Below are 25,870 nucleotides of genomic sequence, written 5' to 3'. Positions count from 1 at the left end.
ACTTTTAAAAGAATTAGAGATAAAATCATGAACTGTTGGGTATTCTTCCCTCCTGAATTGTCATTTAACTAATTAATACACCCAATAATACATTAATGTAAATAACCGTCCGAAGGCCAAATATCGCAATGGAAACAAGAATGATAGTTTTATCAAATAATCTGCGACAGCTATTCCCTTCATCACACTTATATTTATGTACAACAGATTTAATATCATATGACATGTGTACGTCAATAAAATAATTTGATGGTGTGTCCTTTGTTTGTAATGGTATGGTAATTTTACGGAACAAAACGCATGTTTTTTTTAATGTTTGTATTGTTAATTGGTGAATCTCTAGTACAAATATCAGGCACAACAAATGACACACCGGCATGAAAAACTTGTGATTTATCAGTAAACAACAATCAAATAAAGAAGAACAAAAAATATATGTAAGGCTCAGAACTGTGCAATATGGTCAAACGTATATTTCTTTATCAAGTTTTAGCTATCATGTCAACTGAAGCTTTTTATTCCACTAAAACGATGGTTACACTTAGTTTTACGGAGTACAGCTCATTAACGCAAGGAGCGGAGAGCGGCTCACACCTCGTCAGTAGACTGCGTTGCGTCACGGGGTAAACCGAATGTGTTGCTTAACCGCGTTCTGCGATTTCCTATAAGTCTCTGAAGAAATATCATTTGCCTCTGATGGATGATCGGGTGAAATATACCCTCGATTTGCGTATCCGGTGTGTCTATGATCCGGACCAACTGCCACCCGGAATGCCCGGAATGGTCTAGCAATGGTTCCCAGTTTGTCGCGACATTCGTGGACCATCCGCCCAACCCCATCGCATGTTCTTTCCTGGTGATAGTACACCAATGTTCCACCATTGTGCCCTCATATAACGGTGTGGGATCGTCGCGCCGGGAGACCGCCTTCTCAAAAATCCACAGAAAGTTCTTTTGCATCGTGATCTTCATAGAAAACATTTGTTGGTTGTTGTAGTTTATGGACGATGAATAATCCTCGAATATTTCAACGAGTTTCCAGCCTGTAATCAGATATTGTCTCATGACGGTCTCCCAAGGGATTTTGGAGACCCAACGGCCTTTGCTAGGCTTGGACTCCATGAGGCAAGGCACGATCTGATACATGTACCGCTGACCACCGCTGCCTGACCGCGGCAACTCGTAGAACACGTCGACTGCAATCTCTAAAACAAAGAAACTTAAACTGATGACGTACGTTGAATGAATATTCTTCACAAAACTACGGTGGCGTAAAGGTTATGGAAGGGTATTGAAGCAAAAATTACATATTGCGTTCTGGTGGGTTCTGACATTAAAATCTCGCTTTCTGACGATTGAATCTTGCTCTCTGTATATTCTTAATTCGTCATCTGAGCAACAGGATGGTTAAAATTTATATTGGTCAGACCTTGCTTGATGCTATATTCCATTCAGTTTATCCGGAGTTACAAATCATTAAGAAACTTTACACGTATCTTTTTAAAACGACTAAGTTACTTTTTAAACGTCCTATATCTCATTTAAATGAATTACATATCTCGTTAAAACGACATAATAGGTCATTTAGAATCACCTGTATAACCAAATAAACATTGGTGTAGTTCACCTTTTGCCTCATCCATGTTTACAATGTCGAGAAATCCAGTGGTATTGTTACGATTTTGATTAGCCAGTATGTCGTTTAAACGAGATACGTAAGTCATTTTTAACGAGATAAAAAATAACACGTAGGTAACCTCTACGCCGTCGTACAAATAATTTCATTAACATTTACTAGTTCACACACAATATTATATTCGTTTACAGGCAGAACCTTATGAATAAATGTTATGTGCACTTTGACGAAGGATGCATAGAAATAAGTATAAAGAAACGTTTATGAGATAAATCCATATAAAGCCAATTATTAAACTTTTGTCGTTTATGACTTTGTAAGGTGTAGAATCCTATTACTTTCTTTAGGTACTTACGCATTTTCGTGGAGTTCATCAAGAACTGTGTATACAAATCGTCCACCTGTCCCAACCGGAACGGACGCTGAATCACCAGCTGCTTTCCGGCCTCGCCCGTCAGCTCAACGTTGACCAGCCTGCCGCCAGCCGTCGATATCCGCTGAAGCGTCTTGAAGAGCTTGCTGTTGTCCGTGGTACTTCCCATTGTGCGATCAGATGACATAAACATGGAACCGGGGCTAGGGCAACGTGCATGAACTATTGAGTTAAATACGAAGTACTTACAGAAGAAAGGTAAGATGGTTAAGATGTTCATTTATAGTAACCAGCAATAATGGCGATTACGATCTTTGTAATAGTGAAACAAACAATGTTAATGGGAACCTTTACTGTAATGTGAAGTCGAGCTTATACCAAATAGCCATTAAAAAGTAGAGGTAAAGAACCTGGAGGTTAAAATAGAAAATATGCGCCAAAAGTGTCAGTAGCATTAGAGTAAAACTGAATAACAGATCTACAATTTCCATAAAACAAAAATCTTACATATAAATAAGTAAAAAAATATACCAATGGTTATAAAATTGGCTTAGGATTGATGACTTTTCCACCCGAAGCTCCCACTGCCGACTCTCCTCTCCCGGAAACAAGCGACGGAAGATGCCGTGGAACCTGAGTACGGACTGCGCCTTCCCGATCCCAGGTAGGCCGTAACACCGCGAGGTACCCGGATGTAAGGCAAACACCAACATCCGATAACCTTAAGAGAGCATAAAAGTAACAATAATGTTTTACTGTAGTGGCCATTTCCTTAATCCAGTTTTGAATGGCACATTTTGGAAATAAGACAATACAACTGCTTGACATGTTGATATCATCATAAGACTCGGCCGAAAAGTATCAGCTTGCTTGTGGAATATCTCAGAGAGGAAAATCAGTTTGAAAAACTGAAAAGAAGACCCCGTTTGTTCTTTGGTTCTGTAAGGACAAAACTCGGTAATGAGGTTAAAACGCCATCGCGTGTTTTCATTAGCCTAATAAGGAATGGGCTGTACAGGCTCATGAAACACTATTGTGGAGCGGTCATATATAGTGAGCCAGAGTTTGACTCTATATTCAAGGCCAAGCTTGTGGACTTTAATATTAAAGGAAAGGGCTTCACTGATCATAAACAAGCAATTTCTCCAGAAAATATGAATTAGTTGACAGATGATGATACTGTTGTGATAAACACAAATTCGCCCAGTGACTTAAAGAAGAAGGTATGGTCCGAAATTGTGTTCACTTTTTTGTCAGCCGAGAGAATCTGACATTTAAAAAGAATTGCACATCGATGTTGGACAATTCTTTTGCATGGAACACTGACCTGGAAGTAGTTGGTATCCTTAAAGCAGAAATATTCAGGTTGTATATACGCGGTCCTTCGTAAATGCTACTCACCTTGATCGTACATGGCCGCCAGCTGCGGGTAGTATTGTTCCACGTTGGAGCTCATGTTTACATCTGATTCTATTACTCTGAGCTGCGAGATTTTGTTGATGGTAGATTTAATTACAATGTGGCGGTAGATGACCGGGTGGCTACAGTATGGAGGCCGTGTGGGCAGTACTCCGGTGGGCGCTAACAACCCAGGCAACCCAGGCTCTCCAGCTCTACCGGCACCTCCAGACTTACAGCTAGAAGCAGATCCCATCTACGTCACTGAAAAATTATGGCAATTCAGTATTTGCAATGAGGTTTCGTGCACTTAGGTCCAGAGTCCAAATCTCGCGTCGATGAACAGAGATGTTTTCTTATATAGCATACAATATATTCGGGAACCACATGTTGTGATCTCTAATGTCCAACCATCCTGTGAAGACATTTGATCAAGCCTTAGTTCCTTTAACGCATAGGTAATATTTACTCAATTATATCAACTCGCAAGTTATACATATACTCCATATTTCGTTATAAACATATACATATAATCTAATTTAAAAGTACTAGTATTCATTTAAACACAATATCGAAACCATTTATGATCTATTTTTATCATTAATTATTACCTCTATTTATGCAATCGGAAACAAAAACTTGCACTTAGGAAATCTAATTATTATTGAAAATAACACCTACATCCGCCAGTTATTGTGATTAGCATTGTGGTGTAGTGCTCGGCATTTGCTTTTCTTAATACATGTATCCAATTTCCAAACATTTGGAAACATAATGGAATTGATCGGTAGCCAAAAGTTACACGGCTATATAATTATGAAATCTCAGACTATTAGTTATAGAAATCGTTCGTCTATGTAAATGGCAATACGTTTAATATATAATTTATATTACCTAGACTATTTTTGAAATAATTTAATGAAGCAAATGGACACACCTGCGTTTGCCTTGAAAACCATGGATGCACAGAAACTTACGTAAAACGGGTCTAAAAAAAATAAAACAATTTTAGGTAAAAGAATCTTCCATTGTGTAGTGTTAATTTGAAACAACAAAAACAAGACAGTTTATGAACAAAGTGGCATATTGTATTTGGACAAAAATATAAACATGATGGCAAAGACACGAATTATTATATATTTACACACAAACATATCTGCGAGAGAACCCAACATAAAAACGTTATGTTTATAGTATAATAAATAGTCTTATTACTAGTATCTTAATTTATCAAAACCTGTTGAAAAAGCAGCTAAAACTTTTAAAGATTATTTCTTTCTTTTCTTCGTTAAAATGAATTAACTAAACGTGACAACTAATGTGCGCTTATTTTGGTTAGGCCGAATTGATACTATTCTGAATTACGTATATCATTGTATACTCATGGCTGCGGAACAGTGGCTCCAGCTCTTTTAGGAGCTGTGTATAAAAAAAGAGCAAATGACACTTTCGAGCTAGAGCAAAAGAACGGATATCATCGTAAAACGTAAGTATGACTCGTTATTTTATCTAATATCACAATTATTAGGGATTATTTGAGAAATCGGGGAATGCAGTGCCATATAAATACGTTTAATATTCACACGTATTTCGGTTATTTTGTAAACATATTGTTTATGGAGTTATTAAACAGAATCTCCCATCAAACGCATGCATGTTTACAAACGAAAGTAGAACATTTTCACCAATTTTCAGCTGAATTTCACTCAAGAAGCTAACATTTAAGATAAAAACAGTATTATCCAGTGCTTTTATTTTGTGGGGAAGAAAAATGACAGCCTGTTTACCGGAATAAGCATATTTAGCCAAAAGCCAGGGAGCTGGAGCCAAAGGGTGGAGGCTGAGTCAATTACGCTGTATAATAATGCACGTTTTGATGAGAAATATCGGCAAATTCCGAACGCTAAATTCTGTATTAATAAAGTTTACTTGATAAAAATTGTTATATGTATTGCTAGAGCCACTGTTTCGCAGCCGTGATACTTGGCAACACAGTTGTATGTGGCTTTTTTGAAGCAAGAGATTTGGCAATAATTGAATGTAGAATATACATGTATGTACAAGCGATCGTCGGCTTTCCCCTTTGAAAGACAAACTGATCTTCTATGAGCCTTCCATTACTACTGCTTCAGTGTAAGTCTACTTAATGATATATGTCAGTATATTTTTAGAGAATGTTAATCAGTGAAATTCCTCTTTATTTTTTGAGTCTTCAACGTTTCTGCCTTTGAAGGCAGGAACGCTTATTCCATCTCCAAAGGATATTGGATATTCTTTCGTTATAAAGATATTATAATATAGTTGGGTAAGAAACGTTGCTATGTTGGTGAATTTATTCAAATAGTGTCAGTTAGGTTTAAACATCAAACTTTAGATAACTATATACAGAGATAGCAAATTAATGCATGCCTATATGACTCGATAACCACTATGATGAGATAGTACCCATAATAATGTAAAACCATCAATATTTCCTAATCTACAAAACAGGTTAAATTACCATATTTTCTTGTTCTTTAAAAATGCATGTTTTAACAATATTACTTTTAGACCCCTTTTGCAGGAATTTCTTAGTTGACAGAATTTAACGAATTATGTAGGCTCACTGTATCAGTAGTAAAAATAACAAGTAACCCATGTATATCTCTAATTGTAAGGTACAATCTGTAATACATTTTTTTTTAAATTATGAATAGTGACGGAGAAAAAGGTTCACCCTGTATCACAAAAAGTGTAACATCGAAAAAAAATCAGAGTATTATTTAAACTTCTTTTTTTAAAACTATTACCTGATTGTAGTAGTTTTATTCACAATGCTTTATGAAATGTCACGAAATGAAAGTAGTTTCCATGTATGCGCAATTGCTTAGTAGCGTGTACATTCATTCATTCATTTATTTAGAACTAAGTCACTTTCGTTGGCACGATGTTTAGCGAGAGTGTGGTCTTGTGATGTGGGGGGGGGGGGGGATCGGAAACCCCGAAGAAATCCAACTTGTCCGGCTTGGCAATCGAACCGGTCGCATTTATGAGAAGTGAGTGCGCTAATCTCCACGCTTACTGGACAAAAAAGCACGGCACAAAGAGCTAAAATCGGAACCACAGACAAGATTCTGTCTTGCATGGACATATAACTCATTTTATTCTCAAAAGAAAATATTATTGTGAACATTTATTGAGCATATTGTAAGGGGAGAACTTTGGTTTAAGATATACATACTTGGTATTCGTGGTAGAATATTTAATGTTTAAAGTCACTGACCATGTATATATGCCACAGGGGCACCGTTTTTTTTGTTTTGTTTTTATCAATTTTTAGTAAGAATATGATGTGGTAACTCTAACTTGTGATAATTGGCAAAAAAATAAATATTATCTTTGTAATAATCTTTTACAAAGATAATAGAATAAAAATTAAAAAAGAATTATGCCAATTATCACAAGTGACTTTGCAAAGGTAGGGTAATTCATGGATAACCAACAAATAAGAAATGCATTTTATTTCTAAATAGTAATATAATGAATTGGTCTGTCTATTGCTTCAAATATAAGGCATAACATTTACAATAAAGGAGATCTGATGCAGATAAATAAAAAAGTATAAAAATATACCAATAAAAGAAAAGATGATATATGTTAAATGAGGAATTCGAAGTACAGAATTTGTGAGTGACAAATAACCAAGTAGAGATTTACAACACAAATGAAAAAAGGAGGTAACTAATGTTTTTCGGAATACAATTCATTACTCCCGGGAACAGCGGGTGCATTGAAAGGAAGGGGTGGGGCGGCTCCAACTTCGCCATAAGATGGTGGCGCGCCACGGGGAAAACCGGAAGTAGCGCCGCAACCATTCTCCGTGAATCCCTCCTTCAGTCTCTGAAAAAATATCAGTTGCCTCTGGTGGATGGTCGGGTTGAACATGCCCTGGATTCTCGTATCCGGTGTGTCCATAATGCGAACCACCTGCCACCCAGAACGTCCGTAGTGGTCAAGCATTGGTTCCCAGTTCGTAGCGACATTCGTGGACGCCCCGCCGAACCCCATCGCATGCACTTCCATGCTAACAGTACACCAATGTTCCACCATTGTGCTCTCGTACAAAGGCGTGGGGTCGTCGCGCCGAGAGGCCGGCTTCTCAAATATCCACAGACAGTTCTTTTGCATCGAAATATTCGTAGAAAACATTTGTTGGTTGTTGTAGTTCATGGACGTTGAATAATCCTCGAATATCTCCACGAGCTTCCAGCCCGAGCCGAGGTATTGGCTCATGACAGTCTCCCAGGGGATGGTGGAGACCCAACGGTGTTGCATACCGCTCATGGTCATCTGGGACGTCATAGGGCACGGCACGACCTGGTACATGTACCGCTCACCACCGCCGCCTGACCGCGGCACCTCGTAGAACACATCAACTGCAACCTCTAAAAGAGAAAGAATGTCATACTACCTGATATTAAATCTTAGCTGGATGCATATTCTTCCATAAACAGTTTCTTACAATGATCTGTTGCTGAGCATGAACTAATTGATCAGTACTAGACACTTAAAAATACAGGATATTTGATAAATATTATTATACTAATATAGAAAGGATTGATAGAAAATGACAACTTTAACATAATGTGCTGTTGCTGGCAAGCGTCCATAGAGCATTCGTCATTTTTACTCAATTATAAATTATTTTTTTTGATAAGGTCGATTTCCCGTTCTTACGCATGACGGGCATAGTTCCGGTGTTCCATAACTGTCTGTTCGCCTGTCTCGACATGAGCTGCCGCTGCATCTCAAGCTGCTGTCCGGCCATGCCCGTCAACTCCACGCTCACCAGCCGCCCACCGGCTTCCGTGATCCTCTCAAGCGTCTGGAAGATTTGGCTACTGTCAGTAGCACTTCCGGTTGTGCGACGAGCTGTCAAAAGCATGGAGCCGGACCTAGTCAAACATGAACGAAATATTGAGTTCTTTTAAAGTAAAAATAGACAAACATTTAAGGTGGCCAAAATGTTCTTAGGAACGCATTGAATAGTATGCATACCTAAACCAACGGTTAAACGATTATTATGATGGTGAACCCAAATGCTCTACATATTTTAATACCAATCGGCAGCATGCAATGAAATCCAATTACTGAGTTAGAAGTAAAGAACACGGAGACTTCATGCGTCAGTAGTAGTGAAAAGTATTGTATATCAATAGGTAAATGCTACCAATTGAGGAAAGTCTGGTTAAGGAAGGATGACTTTTCCACCCGCAGCTCCCATTGCCGCCCCTCCTCCTCCGAAAACAGCCGCCGGAAGATGCCCTGGAACTTGACAACGGACTGCGCCTGTCCCAGGCCGTACGACCGTGTGGAACCCGGATGTGACACAAACACCAACATCCGGTAACCTAAAGTGGGCATGAACGTGATAACACTGTTGTTATTGCAGTGGTAATTTCGCGAGTTTTTAATGGAATGAAAATACAATCGTTTAGACACTGAATCACATTTAGATCTTGCCAAACCCCAACATTATGAACGCGATAAAATTGATATTTTATCAGACTTCGGAATAGACTAAAATAACGTTTGAACCGAGTGCGTATAAAAACATGATGATAGACTATAATCAGATATATATCCAAAAGTTTAATACGGTGGCATGGAGGGGACATACGTGTTATTTCTTATCTCGTTTAAACGTCTAAGTAGCTCATTAAAACGATTTTTGTATCTCGTTAAATCGACTTACGTATCATTAAAACGTAGTAACTTAGTAACTCGTTCAAATGACTTCGGTATCTCGTTTCACGACTTAGATGTATTGTTTTAACGACTTGATAACTCGCTAAAATGGTTTACATGTCGCGTTAAAACGACATAATTGGCCAATCAGATTCGCCTACTAATCGCACATCAACATTGATTAAGAGCATCTCTTGTTTACGCCATGTTTACAATAACGCGAATTCGAGTAGATTAATAAATACTCCTCAATTCATTGTCTGGATCAAAATATGACAATTATTTATTCTGATGCCCTCGATTCGATATTATACGTAGTCAATATCCTTTTGGATTGGTATTGATTTACATGATTTCTACTCTTAAAGGCCTAGTTTAAGGAATGTTTGGCATGATAATCCCATGCTGTGCATATCCTGCTTATTACACTGGTGTCACAGTAGGGGCCAATTTCCTGTGTATTCGTGTATTAGCTCAGGGCCATTTAGGGTCCATTTCTATCTTAAAATATCCCAAACTGCACAGCAGGATACTCAGATTGGAGATCTGATAAGACAATTAGGCAATTAGATTAAGATCAATTAACAGAGGTTGTGTACAAATACACGTTTTTGTTTGTTTGTTGTTGTTTTGATGTTTGTTTGTTTTGTTGTTGTTTGTTGTTGTTGTTTTTTTTTGTTGTTGTTTTGTTTTGTTTTGGGGGGGGGGGTCACTTATAGAAGGCTTAAACTAGGCCTTTAAATGTCAACAGAAAATGATATCACAATATTAAAGTTAACATCCTATGTATACCATCTGTTAAACAGGATACATGTAAATATGTCAATCTTGTGTTGCAACTACAACACTATATTTGTTCGTAAATGACAGCGAAGTATGTAGAGTTAAAACGTTTCGTATACGTAAACCTGCAAAAATGCTACACACCTTGCTCGTACATGGCTGCCAGCTGCGGGTAGTACTGCTCCACGTTGGTGCACGCGATGCTCACATCCGGTGCCATAAAGCTGAGCCGCGCGTTGATGTCGATGGTTGCATTAATGACAACGTGGTGGTAGAGGACCGGATGGCCGTGGTAGGGGGGCTGTGGGGGCAGGCCTACAGGGGCCGCTAGTTGTCCAGGCACCCCGGGCTTCCCCGTTCTACCGCCACCCCCACGCTTGCTGCTAGAAGAAGCTCCCCCCATTTACGACACTGTAACTGGAAATAGACAAACACGCAAACAAATATGATGCTTATATGCACATACACATAACCTAAAACACTCAACTTATAGCATATTACACTTTTCTGTGGTGGACGAATATCCATTTTTAAGGATTAACACAATACTGTTTTGCGTCCAAACCCCGCGTTAACGCGCAGGAGTCCTCATTACGAAATCAATATAAAAAGGCCAGTTTCCGAGATGACGAAGAACTAAAGAACAAACTTTATTTCAATTTCTGAAGTCCAACTACTCGAAACAGCCAACCGTAGGATATTACCTTTCGCAGGTACACAGGTAGTTCAGAGCTTTTAAAAGCGAAAACTTAATTCTCGGGGTAATTAATAGTCTACCTATTGTTACTGCTGTCGAATGCAAATATTGACCGATATAAATTCGATTCCAGGGGCAGTGATTACAACAGTCTCAAGTCTGAGTTCAGACTCTTGAAAGACTCAATATGGCAAAACTTCATGTCATTGTAATTTCCCTTCAATCAGAGCATTGATGGTAAAATTTGCTGAAATGCCTTACTATTTGAATGTTTTACTATTGTTAACAATGAAATGGAAAATATGATTTTTTATTCCTTTATAAAAATGCTTTTCTGAGTCTGAGTTTGGACTTGAGACTATTCGTAATCATAGCCCCTGGACATTATTATTTACATAGTCGTTTGCTGCCATAAAATATGTATCCAAACATTTGTTTATACTGTACGATGGCTATATATGTACATGGCCGAGGCGTATACTTATGAAATAGCATTGATTCATCTCAGTGTATTGATAATACGCCGAGTGTTTCCAGTATACTGCCGCGATGATGTATATATAAATATATGGATTGACGAAGTAACACTATATTTCTATAATGAAAATTGATTTTAAAGAAGCCCGGGGCATTATGGCAAACATCGGAGGTACAAGCGTGACAATGTTTTACAGGTCAATGAATAACAGTCAACCCTAACATACTGGTACATTGGATAAAGAAGAACACCAAAATCATCGGCAACAATTTTTTAACCTACTGTATATAGAATTTACACTGTACTTTTAAACATTTTGCAACGTATACAAGTATTTACTTACCGTGAAATTGTAAACATAGCTACACATATAAAAATGATCTAACTAGCGATAGCTCTACATTGTCCAGCCACTTGGGTACCTGTTGTTGAGGGCAGTGTTCTCCATGCCATTCTTATCATATACAGCATGCATATCGGCGACATATCATGCGACAGTCTTTAAAATGTATTCGTATGTATGTTCTTTCCAGCGATGTGGGCTGACGTCATGCTGGTGCCACTGTTACGTTCGACATATTGGCGCATTTAAATATTACATTATTCGATGATTTGGGGTTGTGTTTTTGGAATCCGATTTCTAGTACTTATATTCATGATTGTAGATCGGCCTCAATATTCGGTACGGCATGATGGTGGAAAATGTTCGTTGCACTCTTAGACTTAAGCTTGGAACGCAGACTGGTCTAGAATCTCCAAAAAGTGTTTATAATTACACGGACCTATACAGACATACAGTTTATATGTCCGTGATCATCATGTATAATTGTAAACGTCATTTTCTGACACAAATGGTGAATTATCCGGTGCACATGTGGAATGGTTTGATCGAGTTAATTTAGCCTTCCGTCAGATTCATGTAAGGCCCTAATATGATATTCTGGCCTACGTGAAAAGGCGGTTAGCTAAGCTGTATCCCCGTTGATACTTTAAAGAAAATCATGTATTTACCTACCTGTCTGTTAATTAGTCTTTAGTTCCGTTTATAAACAAAAACAAAACAAAAGCAACCTAAAGCTCCATATTTTGTAACACGTTTGTCAGCTGAGTTCCGTTTATAAAATAATACAAAAATATAAAAACCTTTGATTTCGAAATATTTCAGCCACCTGAGGCTACGTCAATAAAATGTAAATATTATGATGGCAATCTACAGTTAGTAATTGTTTCCCTTATTTTATTTTCCGCCACAGCTTTGGCGACAGTTACTTCCCCTATTAACAATTATGCCACTGACTTAGTTCGAATGGCTTCAAAAAATAAAAGAGTTAGTTCAGTTTGAACGATAACATTTTTAATTTAGTTCGACTGCTTTTCGAGTATAAACGAAATATATTGTCATTGATCTGGTATCTTTGCCAGCGTCGGTTTCTAGGGACGACTCGAAATCGGCGTGCAAAACTTCATTTTGGTTCATAATAGTATAAGAAAACATTTAACAGTGTTCAAGATATTCAAATGAAATTTGCTAGTCATGTACGGTTCTAGGAGGAGTTAACGTTAGAGGGAGTGTAAATTAGGAGCATAACCTTTTTGACTCCCAGCCCTCCCGTAGAACCATAATTTATAATTATAATAATTTATATTATCCCCCCCCCCCCCGGATCTGTGCTAGTGTGAAATATAGCTTTTGTTGCTCACTAAGTCACTTGGTAAATTATAGTAGGATCTTACTGAAAAAATCTTATCATTTGGACATTTTTATGTTTCACTGTAACACAAAAGATCTCAATTGTAAACGGTGGCAAAAGAAACAGATATGAATTCTTATCCGATATACATGAACATATATTGTGCCAAGTGTTTTACCTTTGACAGTGTATCAGCTATTGACAGTAACTGCGTTTTAATATGTAATACTCACACTGCTAACAGTAGACCTGTTGTTGTCAGGGATAAAATTTAATTTATACGCTTTAAACAATTTAACCATATTCCTTTCTAAGCACGTTTAATTATGTAGATATACCTCACCTGGAATGTCATTTATTGGTTTTTGCTAATTCAATGTTTATTCTGATTAGAACTTGCAAATATCCTGACTCAATTGTGTAACAGACTGATATCACTTTGTTTCGTCATGTTTTAAAATTTGATATTTGCAGATAAACATGTATCCTCTTAGCAGCAGGGAATAGCTAAATATGACAAATTTCAATGACCAATATGAGTTGTCACCTTGACCTCTGACTATATGACATCAAAAACAATAGGGGTCATCTACTAGTCATCCACAACCTAAATGTTAAGCTTGAGGGCCATGGGTGAAGGCACTGTTAAGTTATCACTCAAATAAGCTTTTTGCGTTCAATGTCACTGTGACCTTGACCTTTGACCCGATGACCCCATAATCAATAAAAGTTATCAACATGTCATGCCCAACCTCCAAGTCAAGTTTGAGGGCCATGGTGCTGGCTTGTTGAGATATCATTCGGACGACCTATTCACATTCAAGGTCACTGTGACCTTGACCTTTGACATGATGACCTTTAAATCAATAGGGGTCATCTACTGGACAGGCCCAACCTTCATGTCAAGTGTGATTACCATAGGTTCAGGAATTTTCTAGTTATCACTCAGACAAGCTTTGGTCTACTGATTGACTGATGGAATGACCAACATGTGCAAAGCAATATACCCCTATTTCTTCAATGGGGCCATAAAAAAGTTTGACTGGCTGATTCAATTTTAGGCAATTTATCACATTTCTTTAAGATCTATCAGCTGAAGTCAGAGCATTTTCTCGGGTCCATCTAGGAATCCATTATGTGTCGATGTGAAAGTCTTCATTCGCCAGTAAATAAGGAGCATAGATTTTTGCTCTGGAGTTCTCAGTTATCTCTTGTGGCAGAAGCCTGCATATCACGCATTGACACTTTTAAAATGTAATGATAAAACAAAATAGGTGCAAATATCAAAGAGCATTAATTAAATATCAAAGGGAACTGTTTTAAAGCATATTTGTAATATGTTGCATTTTATTGAAGATGTATAGGGTTTTAATCAATTTAAGGCAATTGATGGCTGACTGTATTAGTATTTGTACAAAGGGAAAAGTAAATTGCTTGATTTGTAAACAATTTAAACAATTTTAATGTTTCTCAAACAATGATTATATCATGTTTTGCCAGCTTGTTTCTATGAAGATGTAAAATCTCGTCATGGGTATATGTAGTAACAGTTATTATAATCTTTTGTCACAAATTAACAAAATTTATGCTGATATCCATCCATTGGAGTCATCATGTACCATCTCCGTATGAAGATATTGGACGAATGCTTTAACTTAAAGCTCCACAAAACTTTTGGTGGAAGTGATATAACAAAAACAAGCAGAACATTTTGTGCTTAACCCATGAACATGAACTATTTACTTTTCAGACTGGTAACACATACACTCAGCTTAGTGCCCTAAAATGTGGCACAGTCGTCGATGTTTATGGCGTGGTCTGTTTTGTTAAGCCAACATACAAGACAAGGGGCAGTGGTAAAGATTTCAGTCCTAAAGATTGTTAATATGACATCATTGACAAATATAATAAACCGTGATTAATTTAAGTTATTGTTCTTTTAACAGGATTTATATAGGACATATGTATAGGCCTTATAGCGTTAACAAGTTATTTGAATACTCACACAAACACAAATACTTGCATTTGTTCTCTTGGTCAAAGGCAGCTTATAAGCCATTGCTCATGTTTTTAGCTCTACTGGCCAAAGGCCAGAAGAGCTTATGCAATGGTAATGTGTACGTAGTATGTGCATCCGTGCGTTCATGCGTCTGTAAACAATTGCTTGTGAACACGATACAGTCTTCAGTTTTGATTGTATCTCGATGAAACTTTTACAGTATCTAGATATCCATTAGAGCTGGTTTCCTTTCGAAAACCAGCCAGATCCACCCATGCATGCCTAGATTATGGCCCTTGATAGTATAAAAAAATGCTATTGTGTAAACAATTGGTTGTGAACACGATACAGTCTTCAGTTTTGATTGTATCTCAATGAAACTTGTACAATATCTAGATATCCATTAGAGCTCGGTTCCTTTCGAAAACCAGCCAGATCCGCCCATGAATGCCTAGATTATGGGCCATGAAAGTTTTAAAGAAATGCTTTCTATTTTTAGCCAGGTCTTCATGAGCGAATTCTATTTTTAGCCAAGTTTACATGTACATGTAAATTCAAGTCTAGAGTTAAGGGAGACAATTTGCAAGTCTAGGATTTTGAGAGACAATTTGCTTTTTGCTCCTGCAGTTGATTTTGTGAATTACTCTGCCTTGTTCTTGTTGAAAGCCCAAAGGCCATTTTTTAGCTTTAAGTTCTGTAGTTTGCGCATTCATCTTAACAAAATTGGTTGTGAATGTTTAAGTTATGCACCTGGTGTCATTACTGGCCACACCCAGGGTTCACAGGTTTGGTAAACATAAATCTGGAAAGGTTTGAAAATCTTTTTGTGTGTTCGTGCATCCATCTCAGCACAATTGATTGTGAATGTTTGTTCAAATTGATCAATGTTGTCCTAGGATGCCCTTGACTTTGACCTTTTGACCAACTTTTTTTAACTTTTAAAACTACAGAAATTTTTAATATGAGTACAGTTTTGAAAGCATTTTTTTTTGTCAGATGACTTTTACTTGGCACATATTAAAATAGTTCATGCAACTAATCTGCTTACAATACTTTCTGGGCTCAGATGTTGAACGTGCTACGTTTTCAGGTAACCCAAACACAAAACATAAACTATATGTCTGTTGCCTTTTACCCATACATACATGCTCTGGATTGATATGACCACAAAAGCCATGCCAGTAGAGCATAGGCCCTTTTGGGCCTCTTGTTTTCAGTAAAAATGGTAGCGATCTATTTTATAATTAATGTACATGGTTCTTGATTTAAGTCTTGAGCCGAAAAACGAATCTAAATTCCATACCTTATTCCAGACTACTGCACAATGATCAGTATAGTTGATCAATCATTGAAAGGTGTGGATGAGAAGCTGAAATGTTTGCTGTTTGGCAGCGAGGAGAAGTTGCCCAGTCCCGATGTAGGAGATATCATCCGTTTCCACAGGCTCATGGTGAGTGCAAGGAGAAAATGATCTTTTGCCATCAACCTGGCCCCTCATCCACATTTTCTAAGGCCTAGGCTCTGCTTACAGTCATTCTCACTGCTGCCGATGTTTTCATCAAGATTGTTACATATAATTGACAATTTTTCATCATTGAAAAATCAACAGTATGAGGTCATGTTTTCTTAATGTGCATCTGTGTATAAGAACAGGTCAGTGCATGGTTTGTGAAAAACTGCGATTTTCTGAGCAATGAAAAAATGTGTTATTTTACAGCTAAACATGAGTGTGCAGAAACACTATTTAGTAATCCTTCTTCAGTATTGAAAAAAACGCTTTAAAGACAGTTTGCATGTTATATATATAAACTGTTTAAAACGTGGTGGCCTTAATGATGTCACTTGCATCAATGTCATCACATTCATTTTACATCTATTCAACATAAAAATTGGGCCAATTAAAAGCCTTGATTTCTACCTATTATAGTTATTCCAAAGATACTGAAGAAATTAAACCTCTATGATTGGCATGCTATATATGCTGTGCAAAAGCAGCCTTACAGTATATTTCAGATCATCATAATATCCTTTGCCGCTCTAGCTGTTATAAACTGAAAGCTTCAACTTTACCCCTTCATCTGTAAATTTCAGATTAACATGTTTAGGGACAACCTGCAGGGTCAGAATCGCCCAGGCTTCTCGTGGCTTGTGTTTTCAGGGGATCCTAGCCTGCCGTTGGAACCCAAGTCAGCATCATCCAATAGCTACACGTTCAATGAGAAAGATAAGGATAAGGTTGTGTCTTCCTTGTTAGCTTGATTATTCAAAGACTAAGGAGAGCTATACTACTCACCCTTGCGTCATTGTCACACCTTGTTTCAGGTTTTGCATGTTAGCACCTTAAAATCATTATGTAAGCTAATACATTACATTCAAACTTAAGATTTCTTTCTAACTATCCAACCTCTTCATGAAGTTAAATAACACTATTTTAATGTAATGCAAATTATGGGCCTTTATAAATCAATTGGAAATTCTGGATAAGGTTTTGCATGTAAGCTCACATAGGTCAGTTTTTCTGCAACTACTTGATGTATTGCATTGAGAGTTCATGCTACTCAATCATCCAACCTACTTGAATAACATAGTAATTGGTTAATGTTTTGCACGTACCCGTTTTTTTAGCTCCACTGGCCGAAGGCCATGGAGCTTATGTCGTCACAGATTGTCCGTCGTGAGTGCGTGCGTGCGTGCGTGCGTGCGTGCGTGCATAAACTTTTACTTTAAACGACATTTCCTCTGAAACTGATAAGCGGATTTTGACAAAACTTCACAGGAATGTTCCTTTGGTGGTCCTTTACCAAAATTGCTCAAATGGTTCCGGCCCATTGCACAATATGGCCGCCAGAGCTAAAAATAGCAAAATCTTTAAACGACATCTCCTCTGAAACGGTTCGGCAGATTTTGATGAAACTTGACAGTAATGTTCCTTGGGTGGTCCTTTATTAAAATTGCTCAAATGGTTCTGGTCCATTGCACAATATGGCCGCCACAGCTAAAAATAGCAAAATCTTTAAACGACATCTCCTCTGAAACGGATAGGCAGATTTTGATGAAACTTGACAGAATTGTTCCTTGGGTGGTCCTTAACCAAAATTGCTCAAATGGTTTCGGTCCGCTGCACAACATGGCTGCCAGGGCAAAAAAATAGAAAAACCTTTAAAGAACATCTTCTCAGAAACCGATGATCAGATTTTGATGAAACTTAACAGAAATGTTCCTTGGATGGTCCTTTATCAAATTTGCTTCAATGGTTTCGGTCCACTGCACAAGATGGCCCCCAGAGGTAAAAATAGAAAAACCTTTAAACGACTTCTCCTCAGAAACCGATGATCGTATTGCAATGAAACTTGACAGAAATGTTACTTGGGTAGTCCTTAACCAAAATAGCCCAAACTGTTCTGGTCTGCTGCACAACATGGCAGCCAGAGCTAAAAATAGGAAAAACCTTTACACCACTTCTCCTCAGAAACCGATGATCAGATTTTGATGAAACTTGACAGAAATGTTCCTTGGGTGGTCATTAACCAAAATTTGTTAAATGGTTCCAGTCCACTGCACACCATGGCTGCCAGAGCTAAAAAATAAAAAAAAACTTTATACGACTTGTCGTCGAAACCGATGACCTTTTTTCGATAAAACTTGACAGAAATGTTTGTTTGGTGCTCCTTTACTCAAATTGCCCAAATCATTTCGGTCCACTGCACAACATGGCAGCCAGAGCTGTTAAAGTAAAAAAATTTTTTAAATAACTTCTCCTCAAAAATTGATGATTGTATTTCTATGAAACTTGACGAAAATGTTCGTTAGGTGGTCTTTGCTTGAACCTTTTGGCCAGTGGAGCACAGGCACTGATGTGCCTCTTGTCACTTTTAAGTCAATATCTCAGCAAATAAAGCATGTATTGCATTAAAACCTAACTTAGTCTTAAGGCATGTGTTCCCAACTATCCCACCTCTTTAATTAATCAAATTAGAATAGTAATTGCTGAGTGCACTGTCTCTGTGACAGCTGTTGTTAACAATATTGGTTTTAGATCATTAGAATTTCTTTCTCATATCTTTTCTAAATCTATTTAATATTAGCATAAACATGACTTTTGGAACTACAGAAACATGCATAAAATAAGTTTGGAACTGTAGGAAGTAATATTTAGACTGATTTGTTTACTTATAATAATTTGAATATATTGCATTTATGATTTTATGCAGATGTAAGTGATTTTGTGATGGAAGACGGGTCAATATTGGTTAAGTTTAATAATCTAATACTCACTTGTAATATTTTATCTTCATGAACTCAATTATACATAGTTAAAATGATATTTCTGTGCCAGGTGACCGAGCTGCGTATGTGGGCACACAAGAAACAGGAGCTCCAGCAGAGCCTCTGTCAGATCTGTGACGTGGCTGCAGGATGCTACTTCGACCTCTTCTGTCAAGTAAGGGGTTGAGAATGTGATTTCACCTTTCTTCGTGTTTTCCTGCTATGATTCTTAGATAAAGAAGTTAACAGAGTATCGCTGACATGCCAGGAATCATTATGCTCGTATCTTAATTATAAGAATATTTTTAGGCATATTCATAATCTTGGTGTCTGATTGTTAAACATTTAACCTTGACTCAATAATCCTTAGACGTAAACAGCTCGATACGAGTCTGTGTCAAATCTGTGATGTGCATGCCAAATGCTACATTGTCTTATATAGAATATCCTATTGTTTGATAGATACATGTAAGTTCTATAACTCTGCAGAGTTCTTACATTAAACAAATCTGACAATAGTGAGTACCTAGACCCATTTAAGAAAAGTAACAATACCATACTCAATTTGAGCCATAAATAACTGATTTGTTCTTATTACCAGGCCATTGTTATTTGTGGATGCAAAGTGATTACAATAGCCTGTGTATCCCCTTATTGTGTCCACATGTAGGTTGTTCGTACTGCAGTGCTGGAGGCTGATGTGGCCAGACTGTTGACTGTCTGGGATGGTACACAGTCCATTTAGTAAGTATGACACAACTCAACTCACGTAATTTGTTATAGCGGATTCTGCCCTCTGAAATACATGTAAGCACCAAGTTTCATATATTATGTGTTCATATGTCCCAGTCTGGCATCATTTTCACACTTTCGTTTCCGATCAATCACTATTGAACGACTTGGTGTAGAGTCTCTGAACATTGTATTCACATTGGTCATGACCAGTAGATGACCCCTTTTGATTATCTGGTCAGTACGACAAAAATCAAGGTCAAAGTGACCTTTACCTTACAATTCACACAGCAGGTTCATGGAATTCCAGTTTCTTAATCTCTCTGCAACATTTCAAGGCATATACTTGCAACAATGTCCATCTTTCTGACTGTATCAGTATTCCTGTTTGGGCTATATTTCACTAACCACTAGTTTGTATTCAATTAACTTATTGGGAATGTTCTCTAACAAAAGGATATGCGCTTATTATCACAATGTTCAGGCATGTTGATAATGGTATTTCAAGGAGTTATGGCCCTTCTAATTTCTATATGATATGATTTATGTTAACCACCTAGACCAGAGCAGAACAGGGTTTATAGTAGGATGTAATATACAACAGTACTTTTTTTAAAATATATCTCTATCAAACAAAAAAATATTTAGTTGCAACTGTCATTTGTTACAGGTGTGCTTCATTATTTATTGTCTTGCACTAAAAATAGCAGCTTTAATCAGGGATTCCTATTCAGCACTGTTCGTGAGATGTCAGCTGACCACCAACTACAAGACTTGAAGACTGATGACCATCTGAGGAAACAGGCCCGGGGATTCATGTATGATGTCACTGTGTTTGATGACCATTATCACAGCTCGGCAAATATCAAGGTAAAAAAGAGCTTATTGTTTTTGTAACAAAATGTAAATATGTAATAATTACTGAACCCATGACCAAAGTTATTGAAATAATTCACTTACGCAAAGAGTGAGTTGTACGAGTTCAGTCATGCTGGTTGTTTATGCAGTTGTTGTGTTGTAGCATGTTGTCAATGACAACGTTCAATAAGTTGCCTGCTTATAAGTGTATAGTGTTGTAATGTACGTGTATGTAAGTAATTGCGCGGGTAGGCTCAACCTACATGTTACAATTTCAACATTGTAGTTAATGTATAGATGAAAGCAAAGAAAACAAGAAAACATGCTGTAATATATTGGGAGATTGTTGTGTATTTGAATATGTTCGTATATGAAAACATAATTGGGTTTATGTCTTACTTTGTTTATACAAATGTGTTTGAAAGGGCAATTTTTAAATCAACCATCAAAATAGTACTTTGCTAAAAAAATCATTAGCTTGGCCATTCATAAAACATTAATGTTTAAAATTCGAGATACAATGTATTTTAACTTTAACTACGAATCATCATTAAGTTAAAATATTATTTCATTGATTGCCTAAAATTTCTTCCAATTTTCAGGCAGGAGACTTTGTGAAGTTTGTTAACCTGCATGCACCAGAATACCAGCCCCCGAATCAGCCTTACAGTCCTACAGTAGAGTTAGTCCTACACAGGGGTAACTCTTACAGCAGGTGTGTCAGAGTCGTCCCCCCTGACTTTCCTTTACTGGAAGACATGAAAAAAATGTTTGATGTAATCGCAATTGATAATGATAATAGTGAAGAGGATGATGTTGGTGAAACTGAAAATACTGCGGAACAATGTGAACCTGAAAATGTTGGTGGACATTCTATTAATAATTCCAAATTTCTATTACAGCAAAGTAATGAGAAACTTGATGTTTCAAAAGCTCCATATACAAAAACATTAAATGGGGAAAAAAATGAGGAAGATGCTGTTGATAGAAAACTTAGAAGTTCCGACAAAGGGAAGAGGCCAATGAATCCAAAGCTGACAAATGGGCCTAAAACCTGTTGTCCAAACAAGAGAGATGCTGTGGTTATATTACCTAAATCCAGTGCAAATTCTTCCAGCGTTGAAGAGGTTAATAATGAAAATTTCACAAAAGAGATAAATTCTAACAGTACTATTTCTAAGAATAACTTCAAAAAACCAACAGCTTCAACAAAAGTACAGTTTAATGTTGATAGTCCTTCTACAGAGAAAGATGATCAGTTAAAGGACACAAGGTCATTCAGATTTAAAAGACAGCCTCTAGGGAAGAGTAAAGACCACAATGATAATGAACCGGACAATAAAAAGAGAAAAATTGACACATGCAGTGAAACTAGAATAGCAGCGTCACAGAAAAATACCCAAGATGAGAGTCATGTATTTAGTACAGCAAATGAAACAGAAGAATCTTTAATATTATCATGTGAAATGTCTCAAGCATACAGCACTCAGGCTGAAGACCTCTCTCAGGTGTCACAACTGGTGAATGTAGGAACAGAATCTCAGAGTCAGTGCTTAAGTGAGTTGGAATCTCAGTCCTCAGATAGAGTACCGCCTTCAAGAGAAATGAGTGGAAGATCTATAAAGGACAGTGGAGTGGTTGGGAAAGGCAGTCAAAGATTGGGGGATATGGACATGACAGATTCTTCTGGCTTTAGGAGATGTATCCTGCAGACCAACACGGGTAACTACTGTACCTAGAAGTTTCATTTATAAAATGAGGATTTAGATTTGCAATTTTCTTAGTGTTTAAAAGTCTCACTTGTTCTTTGTAAAATTTCCTTTCTTTTTGAAAAATTCTTGTGATTCAGTATTCTTAATTCTGAATATATAACTATATACAGAAGATGATGAGATTAAATAATTGATAAAAAGTAAAGATACATTCCCCCTTTTTTTACAGTGATCTTAGGTCACCCAAACATAGCTAGGAGCACCCTTCGAGTGGTGCTGGACCACAGTGTACCATACAAGTTCTGTGTGAGAGCCCAGGTTTTAGACTACCACCCAAAGCCTGATACAGTGACAGACTTTGTCCACCTGTATTGCTCACAGTGCCATTATCTGTAAGTTATCAAGCTTAAGCTTTATGTAACTTTGTAATTTTAGTACACACAATTGAACAATTCTAACTTATATATGTTCATGATGAGAACACACCAAGCGTTTATTATATGCATGTCTATAGAACAGGATGAATTTTAGGTTCATTTGTGGCGTATGGGCAGGCAGTTGGTCCAGTGTGTTGTTGGATGAATAACTTAAGAAGCCTTTGTCCAAATCATCACCAAATTTGGTAAAAATGTGCAGCCCTTTAATTATAGATATTGACTAAAATTGGTTTTGTCCAATCAATAACGTAAGAATCCTTTGTCCAATCATAGCTTGATTTGTTTAGAATGTGTATGGGCATAATATCTCGAACAAGTTTGATAAACATCCAGTTTGCATCCCTCGAGAGTTATTACCCTGTAGTTATAGAAATTACCTATTATTGGTCTTGTCTGACTAATAACTAAAAACCTTTGACCAATCATGGCTAAATTTGTCCAGAATGTGTATGGGCATAACATCTCAGACATGTTTGATGACCAGCCATATCATGCAAATTATTTGAGAGTAATTACCCTTTAGTTACCTAAAATTGGTCTTGTCAGATCAATAACATTAAAAGCCTTTGTCCAATCATCACAAGATTTGGTATGAATGTGTATGGGTATAATGTTTTGGACAAGATAATTTACCAACTATATCTCCTTTGTCACTCAAGAGTTATTGCCCTTTGATGATAGAAATAACTTAAATTTGTTCTTGTCCAATCAATAACTATATTAACTTTTTTTCCATCCATCACCAAATATGGTATGAATGTGTATTGGTAGAATATCTCACGGCTGTGTTATGACCTGTGAATTGGCAATATGATTGCCAATATCTGTATTTACAGTGTCCACTCTCTAAATTTGGCTTAACATTCAACCACCAAAGTTGGTGTCCTGAAATATAGGACAAGCATATTTTGCGATAGTTGGGGCTCTGATTACATCCTTGGTGTCATTTGGATACTAAAACTTTTTACATTAACATGAAACTTGTGATATAACCAAGGACAATTTATTGGTTCTCATACATGTACTGTGTATATGATGCATTGAATGGTTATTATTTTTGCAGAAGTCCACATCCTGATAAAGACAAAGGGAAAGGAAAAGGGTAAAATTTAATGTGGTTCAAAATAGTAAATCTGAACGAATAATTGATTGTTGATTACTATCCAGAGCACTGTTGTAAGAAATAAATACAATAAAGTACATTTATCATTTAATAGCAGTTGATGCTAATGTGTTATTTTTTTTTCCATTGTCTCTGTTAAATATTTTGTTAGAAATAACATTAAAATATTCCAGGGATAACAGTGAGCTATCAGTTGGGAGCACATTCCAGGGTGTGCCTCACTACTCCTGTCCAAAGTGTCTGGAAAACAGAGCATCACTCTCAGGTAGGGGGTGGGTGGGGGTAGGGCAATTAACACTGATGCTGTTGCTGAAATTAAGTCTACAAGCTGATGTCCATCGCATAACACAAGCATTGATAACATTTTGACCTAGGCCTAAGAAGCTTCAGTGGTAGTTTGCCCTTTTCCAGAAGATGACCCTGTTATTTAAGGTCAGTAGGTCAAAGATCACAGTCAACAGTCTTATGAAAACTTGTCCATTATTGATCATTATTGATTGATGCATTTATTGTTAAAACATAATAGTTTAATCTTCCACATGCTACTGAAAGCGTGGTGCTAAGGGGGCAACCATCTCTTGTTACATAAAACTAAGTACATAGCAAGCATGTTATGATTGAAGTATTACTGGGTCAATATTATCCATATCAATGTTAAAAAAGTGATAAGTAATGATGATATAAGTTATCACTCATTGCATGTTACTTTAATGAAAATACACATATTTTTATGTTCTAACACGAGCATGTTTATTGCCAACATCAGTTTGTTAACAATCAAGTGTCCCCATATTTCAGGTCTGGAGTCACCACCCCACCTGACCTACATCTATGCCATGAGGCTCATATTGCGAGATGACACAGGCATGGTTATGGTCAACATCTGGAAGGATGACGCTGTATGTATGATACATGTCAGAGACAAGATGAAGAAATCAGTGTTACCCAAAAGATATCCGTTTAGAAGAGCTAAAATTTGATGATTTTACCTACAAGAATATGTTTTCTTATACCAGTGTTTACCTTATTAGATAATTACGTTATCAAATTAAATCCTGTACAGGTTGGTGACAGAAAATTCTTAAGAGTGTCCCTTGTGTGTATACGTACATTGTATATCAGTGAATTATTTTTGTAAAAATAATACATTGGGCTTAAAATACTACTTTATATGGAATCTGCCATTGTAGTGTTACTACATAGATAAAGACTTATATGGTTGTTGACTTTTCAAATATTGTATCAAATGACAAAAAGCTTTTGCAAGGGATGAACTTTGAAAAGAATTTGGATACCGGTATTTTCAAATCAATTATGCTATAAATTCTCATTGATGATATTTATGTTAATGTTTAATCATTGAATGATATTTTTAGGTCCAGTTCTTTCATGATGTCACACCAATCCAGCTACTTGGTAAGACTGTGAGTTTTGACCTCATCAAGGACTCCCTGGCCCAGATTTGCCCTCAAGAAGTAGAACCAATCAACCGACCTTGGATAGAATGCTGTCTGCGTTCACATAGCAACCAACATGGAACATTCTTCCAGATATTTGACACAACAATTGTGTAGAAAACGTGTTCGATAATTGAACATTTTGAGATTTTTAGAAAAAGTGAAACTCAGGTGTAGTTATGGACAGTATTTATAATAATATAATATACATGAAGCAATTTTTTAACAAACACTTAAGTTTTTTGTTTTGGTCGTGTTCTGTTGAAGGTATTTGTGCAATGAACATGTTCTAATAGGGTTTTAATCAGGCTTGAAAACTTTTTTTGCTTGTTTGAATTGAAGCAGGTTCTTATACATAGTAATGGGAAGGCCTGTTCTTTGTTCGTAGTTCTCCATGCATGTGTTATTTCAACGTTTTTCAGTTCTAATGTTAAGCTAGAAAATAAAAGATCCAAAATATATGTCAAATTCTGTGTTTTTTAGTATTAGTTTAATGTAACCTT

The 25,870-nt window shown here is 36.9% G+C and overlaps 3 protein-coding genes across 5 annotated transcripts; 1 reads left to right on the top strand and 2 right to left on the bottom strand.

Moving 5' to 3' along the window:
- Positions 1-480: 480 nt before the first annotated feature.
- Positions 481-3,665, bottom strand: LOC128216629 (uncharacterized). The gene is made up of 4 exons (XM_052923244.1): positions 3,411-3,665; positions 2,541-2,730; positions 1,992-2,212; positions 481-1,205 (listed from the first exon to the last, which is right to left on the bottom strand). Exons 1-4 carry the CDS (start codon positions 3,661-3,663, stop codon positions 589-591), a joined length of 1,281 nt encoding a protein of 426 aa, XP_052779204.1. The 5' UTR covers positions 3,664-3,665; the 3' UTR covers positions 481-588.
- A 3,227-nt stretch (positions 3,666-6,892) lies between these two features.
- Positions 6,893-12,293, bottom strand: LOC128216456 (uncharacterized). Of its 3 annotated transcripts, none has more exons than XM_052923026.1 (5): positions 12,236-12,293; positions 10,062-10,334; positions 8,617-8,797; positions 8,124-8,341; positions 6,893-7,831 (listed from the first exon to the last, which is right to left on the bottom strand). In XM_052923026.1, exons 2-5 carry the CDS (start codon positions 10,318-10,320, stop codon positions 7,128-7,130), a joined length of 1,362 nt encoding a protein of 453 aa, XP_052778986.1. In that variant the 5' UTR covers positions 10,321-10,334; positions 12,236-12,293; the 3' UTR covers positions 6,893-7,127. The 3 variants fall into 3 exon arrangements, with proteins under 3 accessions (XP_052778986.1, XP_052778985.1, XP_052778984.1); XM_052923025.1 differs by having other exon boundaries at positions 12,108-12,247; XM_052923024.1 differs by lacking the exon at positions 12,236-12,293 and adding an exon at positions 11,515-12,098.
- An 87-nt stretch (positions 12,294-12,380) lies between these two features.
- Positions 12,381-25,828, top strand: LOC128217856 (uncharacterized). The gene is made up of 13 exons (XM_052925278.1): positions 12,381-12,419; positions 14,534-14,639; positions 16,096-16,232; positions 16,874-17,017; positions 19,119-19,223; positions 19,719-19,792; positions 20,515-20,650; positions 21,241-22,360; positions 22,580-22,742; positions 23,851-23,889; positions 24,084-24,175; positions 24,709-24,809; positions 25,287-25,828. The coding sequence occupies exons 1-13, from the start codon at positions 12,399-12,401 to the stop codon at positions 25,482-25,484; spliced, it is 2,436 nt and encodes an 811-aa protein (XP_052781238.1). The 5' UTR covers positions 12,381-12,398; the 3' UTR covers positions 25,485-25,828.
- Positions 25,829-25,870: the final 42 nt, after the last annotated feature.

The sequence above is a fragment of the Mya arenaria genome, chromosome 14, assembly GCF_026914265.1.
Source record: "Mya arenaria isolate MELC-2E11 chromosome 14, ASM2691426v1".
In the NCBI taxonomy this organism is placed as follows: domain Eukaryota; kingdom Metazoa; phylum Mollusca; class Bivalvia; order Myida; family Myidae; genus Mya; species Mya arenaria.
Note: the sequence above shows the minus strand (reverse complement) of the source record. Positions and strands in the feature narration are given on the sequence as shown.